Raw genomic sequence first — 13,787 nt, forward strand, 5'->3', positions numbered from 1 at the left:
AATACACCCCAATGTTGTATAGCACACCTGTAGATGTCAATATTTTAAACTCACCATGTTCTGAGTGATTGCTGGCAATCTGTGGTTTCGACATTGCCAACCTCTTGCTCATAATTTCTTTTTGGAACGTGTAGGCAATTTATAATGTATATGTTTTTGATGTCCAGTGTTTGATGTGTATACACTGATTCTGATATTTCTTGGTTTTCTTGTTGCGTTTCCTTATTGTGTTTAATCTTTTTATTTAGTATCCTCTCCCCCTTTTTTTTCTTTTTTTTTGAAAAATGTAATAAAAATATTGATTAAAAAAAATAGCAAATATATTCTACATTATAATCAGTTTAATTGTCATGAAATTTCAGTTAAAGCTCCAGACAGCCTTGTATGCTATAAGTGGGAAAGATTTTTTTGTATTTAGCTGCTTCTTCGCAGTGTTCAGGACCTGGCAGAGATGAGATGGTACGCACTAATGATGGTAGAAAACCAGGGCCAAGGGAGAGCTAGATAGGCAAGAAATATATGCTCTAAACTTCTCTGCATGGTAACCAGAAGCTGTTTTTTTGTCTAGATGTCTACTGCTACAGAGAATGGAAATGCAACAGGTGAAAAACCATTTGGGGAAAAAACATACAAAAAGGTATGTGATATTATGTTCCTGACTTGGGAAGATCTATCAAAGATGGTAGAGAGATAAAGGGCCAACCGATCAGCTCCTATCAGTCTTTGTTCACGCGTGGCCTTTAGCAGGACAGGAGCAACTTGGTTGGTACTTTATCTCTCTCCACATTATCTCTCTCCACACTTAGATACATCTCCCCTTAATGCCCAATAAAATTATACTAAGAGGCATTTTTACTAAAGTGCGGGTCTATAGACGTGATGTAGCCCATAGCAACCAATCAGATTTTATAGTAGCTATTATATTCGAGAAGGTAGATAAATGAGTAGGAGTATCTGCTGGGTTGCCATGGGCAACATTTCCACTACTAAAAACAGATACTTTAGTAAATATACCCCTGAATGTGTAAAGCTGCCCAGATATAAGTTTAATTTTACGCCATGTAAGTTTTTTTCAATAGGTTAGTGCACCATGCTTATAGTATGATATGTAGTATATTTTATGTGTAGATATTAATGTCACTGGTAGCTTTGCTTTATTATCCACAAATTTATGATATGGCTCTTGTTATTAGTAAAACCATAGTAAGGTTGGTTGTTTTGTTTGATCTCTTGGGGTTATTTTGGTTGATTCGCAAGGCTGTGAATTTGCAGCCTTGTGAGTCTACCAAACCCCACCCACAGAATACCGGGCCGCCCGCGTCCCCCTAGAAGTGTGCGTTCCAACGCACAGGCTGCTTATGGCTGTTTAGCATAAACATGTTTAAGATTGGAAAGGAAAATTCCCAAATCTGATTTTCACATTTTACATCAGCTCTTGTAAGCAAGTGCTGTATACTCACATGCTGGGTTTTACAGGATTCCAAAGTCATGCACATTTAAACACTAAAGTAAACCATTATAGAAAAATTGCCAAATTCACATTAAATAGCATTTATTGATCATACCCACCAAAAGTGCTGTGCTGGCATCAGTGTCAGAACACCCAGATTCAATGGAAGCAAATGCCTCCAGGTGCCTGCTGTCAAGGGACACAGATAAATCTTCTATAACCGCTGCCTGCGCTCTGCTAATTACTGTATGGGTGCAGACAGCCATAATGGCTGGATCTGTCTGTGGGGACCAGGTCGCCGCTGCCACTTGTCTGCAGCTGCCTGGTACAATAAAGTTTATTTGACTTTACTGAGACAGACATGCGTGTCATCATGACAGGACACGTGCGGTCTCACTGATAGAGGAGGGACAGAATTTGTACTAGTTGCAGAGTGAGAAGGGGTGCAGGCTGGAAGGACAGAAGGCTTCTGGCTGCAGAGTCAGAGTGCTAGCTGGGGGTACAGAAACTGTGCTTGCTGAAAGGACAAGGAGTTCTGACTGGAAGAACAGAAGGGGTGCAGGGTGCAAAATAAAAAAAGTTGCTGGTTGGACGAAAGGAAGGAGCGCTAGCTGGAGGGATAGAATGGGTTGCTGGCAGCAGAGGAAGGAGGATTGCAGGCTGGTGGGACAAAAAGGCTGCATGCTGGAGGGACATGTCACATGTGGGTCTGTTGGCATAGGATCTTTTATCCAGGAACCTATCCAGAAGGTGCTGTAGGCAATTCATTGTCAGCAGTATAGTAAAGCAGTTTTTATTAGCAGAGGAATGCCAGAGACAGTGTAAGGAAATAGAGTGATAATTTAAAACAGGAATTCAGTATACTGTGTTCTGGGAATAGTGTTGCATATCCAGCTATTCCAAATAATAAATCCAATACCTTTTATTACAATAGCAAAACAAAAATGTGTGTTTTGTGGTAGTAGCATCATAACGGTCCTTACCTCAATTTACTGTAACATGTATTATTTATTGTTGTATGAAGGAGCTCTGTGCTAAGCTGAATAGTTTGTGAAAGAATATATTTAGTCTGCCAGACAGATTAGACCTACAATGCTCTCCATTTGTCACGCAGGCTACCTTAACTAACAAAGCTAAATTAAAGTGACTTTTAATATCTTCACTGATAAACGCATTTTCCACTTGAACATAATTGCTTTTGTTTGCCCATTTATAGTCTGCTCTGTGTGTTTGGAATCCTATACCATGCATGCTGTGAAGTTTATTATAATATGCAAACGTCATAAGAGAATTTTCCTGTTTCTTTTAGCATGAACTAATTTAAAGTTTGACTATAAAGTAGAAATGTCATACATAATTATTATTGATTCCTGAAAAATCTGCTCCCCCTCTTAAAGTTCCCTTTGTTAGCAATATCAGCAAGGTTACCTGGTTACCTTAGACATGGTACCAAGGGACTGGTGAATAGCAGAAGTAGTACCAATATTTAAAAAGGGAAATAAAACCCATCCAGCAGATTACAGACCTGTAAATGGCCGCATACACTACAACAATTTTGCATGATTTCATTACGTCCTTTTGGCCCGATATATCATTTATAAAGTGGCAAATCGTATGTGTTTTCCATCCGATCTGAACCGATGCGCGATCCTGAGTATGAGTGTTGGTTCGGAGTCCCTAGATTGCTAGTGCTGCACCATTGATTTATCAGAAAATGGAGGGTTTTGGTGCATGCAATGTATCGCAGGAAGTTTGACGGGCATTCCCAGCCCCCTAATCCAACCCATCATATAAATCTATGATACAATTGTATACCATGAGATATATTGCATGCTATTTATCATGGCTTGAACAATCGCATGCAACATTTGTACAAAAGTACAAAATCGTATGAAATCACTCCCGGTAAAGTCCAGGAGGAGTTCAGGGGAAATCGCGTCTGACTTCATGGTTAGACAAATCGTACAAGTGTATAGAAGATGAGGTTTACCATAGATAAATGTAGGGTTATAGATTTCTAAGTGTGCAATTTATACATTTAATGGGGTAAATGTAGGGAAATCGTTAATGGAGACGGATTTGGGCTTGCTCATTAAAGGTAGACGCTACGGGGCTCAATGTCAGGGAGCAGCAGCAAAGGTCAATAAGGTAAAAGTATGTATGAATTGGGGCATAGAATATATTTATGCCCCAAACGATGCATCGCAAGATTTTCTGTGTAGGGTCACAAATGTATTGGCCCAACGTACTATTTACTCCTTGGTGATAGCAGGGGATTTCAATTCAGTTGAAAACCCAATGGAGGATAGGCAGCCTACACCGCTGTCGATTAATCAGACTCTATGAGATGGTATCAAACATTTAAATCTTCCCTGCAATTTGTGGATTCATGGAGATTATTAAATAGTACTGATAAATCTTTTACATTCTATTCAGGAGTACACCAATCATTTATTTATTTACATATAGCGCAGCATATTCCGTTGTGCTTTACAATTGGAAACAACCGTGATTTTACTATCTAGTGGATCATTTAACCCCCAAACACTGCTGATATACATTCTATATAAATCTCTGATCATGCACCCATAAAATTATCTCTTGCTCTCCCTAATAGCTATAGAGGTCCAGGACACTGATGGTTTCCTGGGTACTTATATAAGTCAGAAAAATCAGGGAGTTTTTGTTAACTAAATGGATGCATTATCAAGATGATAACATAGAAGTGTGTAACTATTCTATAGATGGGGCAACAAAGCAGGGAAACTATTGGTAACTTTATCAAAACCTCAATTTAAAAGACCTTATATTACAGCAATAGAGGACCCCTCTACTGGTAACCTCACAACTACTCTGGAATAGTAAATGGATTTGAAAACTATTTAAAAAAGCTATTTGAGGACTTTTTCATTTGATCCAATGAAACTAAATTATTAAAAGATTTAGATCTCCCCAAATGGTCACAGGTTAAACATGATACAGTGGGGTATTTTCAATGCCCTTTGGAGAGCTGTGACGGTGAGCAGTGCCAATAGCTCGCCATAACAGCTTGCGAGTCAGTATTCAACTGACCCACTTGCACTCGCCATTTCCACCACGCTGGGTTTTTCCAGCAAGGTGGAAACAGTGAGTGCGGCTGTCAAAATGGCGAAGGTTGCGGCTCACTGCAATAGTGGCGAACATCACCATTTAGGGGAATCCTCACCATCCTCTGACAGCAAGAATTCCCCCGGAACATAGAGTAGGGTAAGCAGCCGGCGAAGGGGTTAGATTCTCGCCGCAGAAACTCCCTCGTCCGCAGCATTGAATACCGCCCATTGAGTGAGCCTATTAATATCACAGAAATACTTTAGGCAATGTCTCACTTACACTTACTGTATGTAAGTCACTTGGTTCAGACAGACGGACTAATGAGTACTATAAATTACTGCAGCATCAGGTAGCCCCAGCACTGGTGGACCTGTTCAATGATCTCATACAAAATCGCACGCCTCTTTCACATCTGACAAATACGACTATGAAATTGATTCCTAATCCTCACTTATTAGATTCTTACAGACCAATAAGTTTAATTAACATTGATGTAAATTTACTCACTAAGATTATGGCGGACCAACTACCGAATGTCCTTCTGGACCTTCTTACTCCCCATCAGTTGGTTTTCCATGGTCGATATTCTGTTTGAGGTATTAGAACGGCACTAGCAGTGGTGGTGGCAACCTCTCTGACCAAATCACATACTAATACCTTGTTAAGCCTTGATACTGTGAGGTCTTTTGATTTTGTCCTTTGGCCTCATTTCTTTGTTATTCTTGAGAGACAAGGTTTTGGTGCATCTTTTATTAACTTATTAAATATTTATATACGTCCCCTATAACAACAATTAGGCTAAATGGTTGCTGTAGATCTTCAGTGGAGATGCATCGGGGTACTCATCATGGGTTTCCCATTTCACCCCTGTAATTTAATCTTGCCATTTACCCTCTAATATGCATTCTGGAAACAGATAACGCTTTTAAAGGTATATCTGTAGGCTGAAAATTATTACACTTTCCGCTTTCGCAGATATACTTTTGTATATTTTCAATTCAATTGTTTCTAGATCACAGGTCTCAAACTCAGTCCTCATGCCCCCACACGGTGCATGTTTTGCAGGTCTTCTCACAGAATCACAAGTGAAATAATTAGCTCCACCTGTGGATCTTTTAAAATGTGTCAATGAGTCAGGTGAACTTTTTACCAAGGAGACTGTACAAAGGACACGCAGTCACCCCTTAAGAATAGAGGATAGGAAGTTTCACACCCAGCGAAGGAAGGGAAGGTTGTGATAGACTCAATTGATATGTTTAAAAAAGGTCTACACATATTTTTTAGCAGTAGAAAGGACCACGGTTTTAACCATTACTTATATCATATAACAGTGGTTCCCAGAGAGAAATACCACAGCCATTTTGAGTAATCAGGGGATCTGGTGTAAAACAGATAGAAACTTCATCTGGGTCAAATATAGGTTACACTTCATGGATAACGTCTTTTTCCAACCTCATCAACTATGTAACTACAGTATGTAAAGCAATAGAAAACTACAATTGCACTCAATATTCCATCTGGGAAACTGCTGAAACACTGGGTGACATTTAATGAGATGCGAAAATGTGATTTTTGCGATTTTTTTCCACCCAAAACGGCGAAATCGCTTTTTCCCGAATTTGCCTATTTAATGAGATGCGAAAAATGGCAAAAATCACAGATTTTGTCGTGAAAGCGCACATTCTGAAAGTGCTATTTTTAGTCGCGCCGGAACTCGCATCCAGATGTTTTCCCATTGAAAAGTATACAATTTGCATATTTAATGATATGCAAATTCGAGAAAATGTGTCTAAAAATCGCCAAACATGTAGACCAGGTTCTGACAGGCGAATTGGCCAGAACCCTGCACAGATCATTGAGATCTGTGCATGGTCCTGTGTAAAAAAATGTGTAAAAGTGTTTTTTTTTTTTTAAATGGCGTGGGGTCCCCCCTCCTGTGCATAACCAGGCTCGGGCTCATTGAGCCAGACCTGGTTCTAAAAATACGGGGGACAAAAAGCATAGGGGTCCCCCCGTATATTTTGGAACCAGGTCCAGTTTAATGAGCCCGGGGCTGGTTATGCTCAGGAGGGGGGACCTCACGCCATTTTTTTTTATAACACAAATTCGCACAGTACCTCAAATTCGCACATTACCTTAAATTCGCACATTTTCATGCCTAAAAATCACACATTTACATGACTAAAATTCGCACAGTATTGCACTTGATCGCACTTTTTTTCGCGGAATACGAACCTCATTAAATATGTGAATTCGCTGCAAAAAAATGCGAATTTGAAAGTGTCTAAAAATCGCATTCTATTAAATGTCACCCTCTGTGTCAGGATCTCCATTAGTCCAGCAGAACTCACTCTGATAGATATGGCTGGTATAGAAAACTAGTTTTCCACTCGATTCTAGAGTAAAGGAAAAGTGGTATAAGTTTTAGCAGGGACTGTTTAATGTAATTGTCCCATTTGGTCTCATATCCTGTTGAATTTTCCATATATGGTTTTTCTCATAATCATTTTAAAATTAATTTAAGAAATCATATATTTTTCTACTTGGTTTGCTGATAATGACAAGACGAATTCATTGCAATACTTAAAAATCCCCTTTTATGATTCTTGTTTATATGCATCAGTGCTCTGCGACAGAAGCTGTACGTAATGTAACCTTCAGCAGTTATTTATTCTTCCCTCATAAGTAGCTGTACACTTTGTCCTTATTCTGCCAATGGGCACAAACAGTACATGCCATTAGCAATGTTATCTGGGTTTTTCCACATATAAAAAACACAGTTGTTGTTGTTGTTGTTAGAAAGCTGAGGTAAAAAAACATTGCATGCAATATAATATATACAATAATGTATACAAATTATTTTAAGAAGCCCATTATTTAAACCTGTCAGAAGCCCCTTTCAGAAGACCTTTCAGCTTCTTAGCTCTTGTGTTTGGTGGCCTACTGTTAATGCTTGTGCCTTCTATGACAGATAAATGTTTTTAAGGATGCCCCCATTCAGGTCAAATGTATATTTTCCCATCCTGTTCTAAAGAATCTTTGAAGGACCACTGATATATTTCTACCTTGGACCAAGTTCACAAAAATCTGCTTAGATTTCATTACACTATTCTTTTGTTCACACGACAGACACCCAACGCCTTTCTCGTTATCTTCTGCATGAGATGTTCCCAGCACAATGTACGCCAATTTAAAAAAAAAATGTATTGTTTTCAATACAAGTTCTCTACATTGAGAATTCAAACTCTGTTATGCCGTGCTCGTAAAACTAGTCAAAACTATAAATATCTCCAAAGACTCCAGAGCACCAGGTGTGTTATAGTGACATCCACAATATTAAGCACTGAAATATTATATTCTCATTGTCATTCAAGATTTTGTAGATCCTTGAAAACCAGATGTTTTGGGTTCTGTAGTCCCTTATCCATGTTTTATGTAGATTTATGTTCTGGCTGTAGGACATAATTATTTGTCCTGTTAATTGCATTTATACATGCATTTCTTTTTATCAAGTGTACCCATTGTCTGTTGTACTATATATACTTTTTTATGCCTGTAATTCAAAAATTGTACACTGATTCTATGTAATACTAGGCTCGCATATAGTGGTATCAGATAAACACTTTCTAAATCATGGTGGCAACTGAGCATCAATCCGTAAATGTCCCTGTAGGGGAAAGGATGTTGCATTAGGGGAATAGTAGACTAGCCTTGTACTGTATCTGTTTTTGTTGTGCACAATGGGATTCATGTAGAGTTGAATTAAAGTCAGTTTTGCAGGAGATGTTGCATGTTTTTGCACTGAGCATTCGGGGGAGACATGCTATGGTCAATTCATACCTAACAGTCGCATCTCCACTTCTAAATGGGCATTACTGGGTAGAAAAGAGACATTTCCACCAGGGCTATGTTTAGTGAGAGCGGATTGAGGGCATGTTGACGGAATTTCAGGTTATACAGACTTGTGTGCTTGTTTGCAGATGATCTCTTCTGCCAAAAATAATGCTGGTGCACTAAAAAATCATGGCTGCGAATCCAAGCATTAGTATAGGGAACTGTACAGTTGCATACATGCGTAATACTCAGCATTCAGAATACATGCAGTTTTCATTGAGAAATTACAACTATTTAGTCATTTCAGTAATGGTGTGTACACACGTTAGATGTGCCTTAAGATCCTATCCACGATCTGATCAGATAGGATCTTAAGGCACATCCGATTTGCATCCTATCTTGACTATATAGTGCAGATCTGCACTATATAGACAAGGCAGCCAAGACTTTCTGGCTTCCGATACGTGAACGCGCATCGTGATCGGATCGGGATCGCAAGGGTTAAAACCCTTGCGATCTGCATCCGATGTTGATCCGATGCCGATCCGATGTTGACTATATCGTCAACATCGGAAAGGAAATCGGACCGTGTGTACACAGCATTACAGTGACCATCAGATTGTATCCATTCAGATTGTGGCCCTTTCATTTTTCATGACCTCTAGGCAAGATTTCCGGATTGCCTCACTATGGCCCTTATTCTGATCGGTGTGGCCGGATCCGAATATGCGGCCAGGACCGTGCGTGCGAAACCCTGCCATCCATACGGATCGCCAACTCCGTCCGTACGCGGTAAGAAGCTGCCGAACGGACCGCACGTGTATTTTTCATGGAATACGCCTCCTCCATCTCAGGGAACCTCCCCCATTATTCGATGGTCGCAGACCATCAAATGCAGGACCGAGTGGTCCACCAGCTCCCGCAACCTCAGACCAAACGGACATTTTTCCGTGCAAAAGCAGGGATCTGGGCGGGCAGCTGACATCCGGCGATGTCATATGTCCGCCCCCTACACGTGCGTCACGGCCGCATTACCATACGTACGCCCAGCATTTTCATGGGAACGCCAATGAAACGCGGGGCGTATGCATATGGTAATGAGCCCAAATAGCCCTTCACAGCCCCTCTCCACCCCCTGTTCGGAGTGTTCACATTTCATGCGGGATTTTGCCGTACGCCCCGCTTGCACATGTGCAGAGACGCCTCTGCACATGCGCAGACACAAAACATCAGCGGCACGAACGCACGCGGATATTACCGCACCAACCAGAATAAGGGCCTATGTCCGGCCAAATTGATCACGCATTCGGTAGTTAAACTGTCAGGTAATGATGGCCATCATTACATTTTTAGTATATGTGCAGATAAAACACTGTGTCAACATTGTAATTGTTTCAGAGCTTTGTTTTTAAAAATACATTTTAGTTAAGAAATCTGATCTTACACAACACGCTGTGTAATGTAATTCAGAATTTCCTGCTAAGCAGGACTATTGCTTGGAAAGTTGTGGTACTGTAATAATGGTGGCTATGCAGATTCTGAAGTAGGCATTTCTATTCTCAAATTATGTTTTCAAGAAAATTATTTGTCAGAGAAAAAAACAGCTGTACCAACTACTTGCATTTAGCTAATGGGATTTTTAAGTGGCTATTAAGATTTTTGTTTTGTGGTTGGAGTGTCGTAGTAAAGACAGCAGTAAACTTCACAAGAAATGGGAGGTTGTGAAATTTCATTTTTAATGATGACTAACAAAAATGACACAATAACACGGTTTGGATTCCTAGTAGTAGCCAAAACATTTTGACTTTCTGTTTAATAAAGCAACATCATGCTGCACTGTATAAATTAGTGTGTGAACAGTGCCTTGAGGTAAAGGCACTTATAATTTAAGACTTTAAGGTGGGGCATCCTTATCGTATTTTTTGCATTGTGTTCTAACAGTGGGTAAATAAAATATGAATTATAAATGATTATTTTGTATACTGAAGCTATTACATTATTTATTACATATATTATGTCATAACCCCATATATATGTTATTTTTAAGTAACTGGTTTCTTAATTGTTAGATTTAAATACAGTAATTTAATTATTTATTTTGCCCCAAGGTACAATTTCTTGCTCATGCTGCAATAAGTTCAGGTGACTGAAAAAGTTACATAAAATATCTCTTTTTTTTTTTTTTGAAAATATGTTTATTCAGAGCCATTGCATGTAGAAGGTAGACATTTTACAATAAACAATGAACAGTAAACAATATGTAGTATACACCTTCTTGAGCATAGCAGACATAATATTAGCAGGTTCATGTTACACAGTGTCAAGGACTTGATATCTGTGGTGATAGTATATATTAAATTTCCTTAGTCCTTTTGTAATTTATTTAATGAGTGTCATTTGAGATTCTGCTGGCCACCGATGTAAATAAGGGTGTTGCGTCTGCACATATATTTAGGGTAAACTAGGCCCATCATTTTCCATATAATATAACATAACAAGGGGGGTGGGGGGGTGGAGGATATCATATGATGGTGTACATAGGGAACATGTGGTTAGGGAGGGGAGGAGGGGGGGGGGGAGGGGGAGGTACCTTATTGGATTTATGCTCTGCAGCTCATTGTAAAAACTCGATACGTTCATACAACTACAGTGTTCCTACATGTCTCAAGTATCTTATAAATGTTTTGTTTTAATTCCGGGTCACGACTGTCTATGAATGGTGCCCAGACAGCGTAGAAGCGTGAAGAGGTCGAGTTCGTGTTTCGAAGGATGTCATATCGGTCATAGTACATATATTTTAATAGGAGAGTTTCGACCTCTGTTACAGTGGGTATATGAGGGGTTATCCAGGCATTTAGTATAACTTTTTTGGCTACCGTTACTATAAGTGTCAGGATGGGGATTAGGTATAGCTGGGAATGGGGAAGCGACCATGGGTCAAAATTTGCAAAAAGAAGTGGGATCGGGTGGAGCGAAACTTTTGTTTGGAAGTTTCTATTTATGAAATATATTAGCTTAAACCAAAATTTCTTTATACACCTACAGTTCCAAAAATTATGGAGGTAATTTGCTAACTGGTGTTTGCATTTAGGGCATTTCCCCGATTCCTCTGGTACATAATGGCTGCGTTGTTGTTGGGTGATATAAGCTCTATGAAGAGTTTTAATATGTACCTCTTGGAGGATTGAGGCTTTTAGTATACGTATGGTGGAATGATAATATTTATAGAGGAGTGTTTTGTCTTCTGATAATTGAATATCTTGCGACCATTTATGTGTTATCTTTTCCCACACAACTTCCGCCGGCAGTTCCGCCAGTGTTTGATATAGAAATTTGGTTTTGTATTTACCGTTTTGGAGTTTCATAATTGCAAGCTTTAGCCACGGTGGTGTGAGGCTCTGGGTGTTCATATTGGGAAGGGATCTGGCATAGTGCAGTAGTTGGTATATAGCGAAGTAGCTATTTGCGGGGAGACCGAACCCATCTTGAAGCTCCGAGGTCGCCAACATTCCGCCTCCGGGGTCAAATACCTGTGAAATAGCTTTGAGGCCTTTGTTTCGTAGACGGTGGAATATCGAGCTATCCACACCTGGTGAGAACATTGGATTTCCCCAAATGGGGAGCCAGTGTGATACCTGGGGGTCGCGGCCCAGAGCAGTGGAGACCGCCCACCATGCTGTGTGGATGTCTTTAAACAGAGGGTTTTTGTATATGTGTGTTGGTATGTGAGTCTTGGGTGTGTGTAGGAGAGCGGCTGGGGAGTAAGGGGAGAACATAGCGCTGTCCACGTGGAAGTCCGAGTAGTCACTTTTCTCTAGTAGCCAACCCAGAGCGAATCTACACAGGAGTGATCTCGAGTATTGCTTTAGGTTTGGGATATTGAGGCCTCCCAGATTTTTAGGGAGGTGTAACTTGTGTAGTGCGATTTTTGGCTTTTTGCCATTCCAGAGGAATTGTGATATCAGGGAATTAATTTTAAGGATATCTTTATTGTTTAGCGGGATAGGGAGCATTTGCATTACGTACATCAGTTTGGGCAGAATCATGGATTTTATAACTTCTGTCCTACCTAGTAGCGACAGAGGCAAGTCTTTCCACGTGGACAGTGATTTGGTTATGTTTTGAATGATGGGGTCATAGTTGCTGGGGTATAGTTGATCAATTGTTGCTGGTATGTATATGCCTAGATATTTTATCTGGGTTTTTTGAATCTTTATGCTGCGAAGATTTGGGTCATCTGGGAAAGAGGGGGGTGTTCCTCTCAGAGTCATCAACTCTGATTTGTGAATGTTAATTTTATACCCTGAGAAGGTGCCGAATTGTTGGATAATATTGTAGGCTTCGGGAAGTGAATGTTGTGGGGCAGTGAGAAATAGAAGCATATCATCTGCGAACAGGGATACTCTTAGGTCCACAGATCCAATTTGTATTCCCTGAAACTTCGGGGACTGTCGGAGGGCAATCGCCAGGGGTTCCAGGGCTAGGGCAAACAGCAGGGGCGATAAAGGGCACCCCTGCCTGGTGCCTCTTAAAATGGGGAACGGATCTGAAAGGATTCCATTGCAGTGTATCCTGGATGCAGAGTTGTTATATAGAGTGTTTAGTATGGAAATAAATTTTTCGGAGAACGAGAACTTACGCAAAGTGGTATATAGATGATCCCAGTGGACCATGTCGAAAGCCTTTTCCGCATCCAGCGACAGTATCGCCAGCGCGGGGCCCGACACGGTCCACTGGGACTGCTGCAAAACCGACAGTACCCTCCTGATATTTGTTACCGGATTGCGTCCCATAACAAATCCAGTTTGGTCTTTGTGTACAAGGGTAGGTAACATTGGTTTTAGCCGCTCGGCCAAGATCTTAGTTAGGATTTTGTAATCCATGTCTAGCAGGGATATAGGTCTGTAGGAGCCTGGGTCCGATAAATCACGGCCTGGTTTGGGGAGCACTTTAATTGTGGCTGTATTAAAGTAGAGAGGGGCTTGGTCTGAGTGTAGGATAGAGTTGTACATGTCCATTAGTATGGGGGCGATTTGTGGTGCGAGGAGCTTGAAATATTCAGACGTCAAGCCGTCTGGGCCTGGGGCTTTTCCGGGTTTGAGACCTGCTATAGCATTCAGTACTTCATCTAATGAAAAATCTTTACAAAGAGAATCAGACATGGGTGTCGTCAAGTGTGGTGTCGGAAGGTTTTCCCAGAATTGTGTGGCTGCACAATCATCAGAGGCGGGGGCTGAATATAGTGATTTATAGTAGGCATTTAAGGTGTTGGCAATTTGCACATTAGTGGAGGTTATGGAGCCATCTTGACATTTCAGGGGATGAATTGTGGAGGGGGAGTTATATCCTTTGAGTAGATTAGATAACAATCTACTAGATTTATTGCCATACTTGTGAAATTTAGCGTTGGAGG

General features: G+C 40.4%; 1 protein-coding gene across 1 annotated transcript in view; it reads left to right on the plus strand.

The window, feature by feature from the left end:
- The window catches only part of PIP5K1B (phosphatidylinositol-4-phosphate 5-kinase type 1 beta), a 181,006-nt gene that overhangs the window by 64,609 nt on the left and 102,610 nt on the right, over nucleotides 1-13,787 (plus strand). The window contains exon 3 of the mRNA XM_083186062.1: nucleotides 569-637. Coding sequence (XP_083042188.1) covers nucleotides 569-637 — 69 coding nt within the window. The remainder of the gene's footprint in view (nucleotides 1-568; nucleotides 638-13,787) is intronic.

This window comes from Crinia signifera, chromosome 1 (assembly GCF_055691185.1).
Source record: "Crinia signifera chromosome 1, ASM5569118v1, whole genome shotgun sequence".
Classification (NCBI taxonomy): Eukaryota; Metazoa; Chordata; class Amphibia; order Anura; family Myobatrachidae; genus Crinia; species Crinia signifera.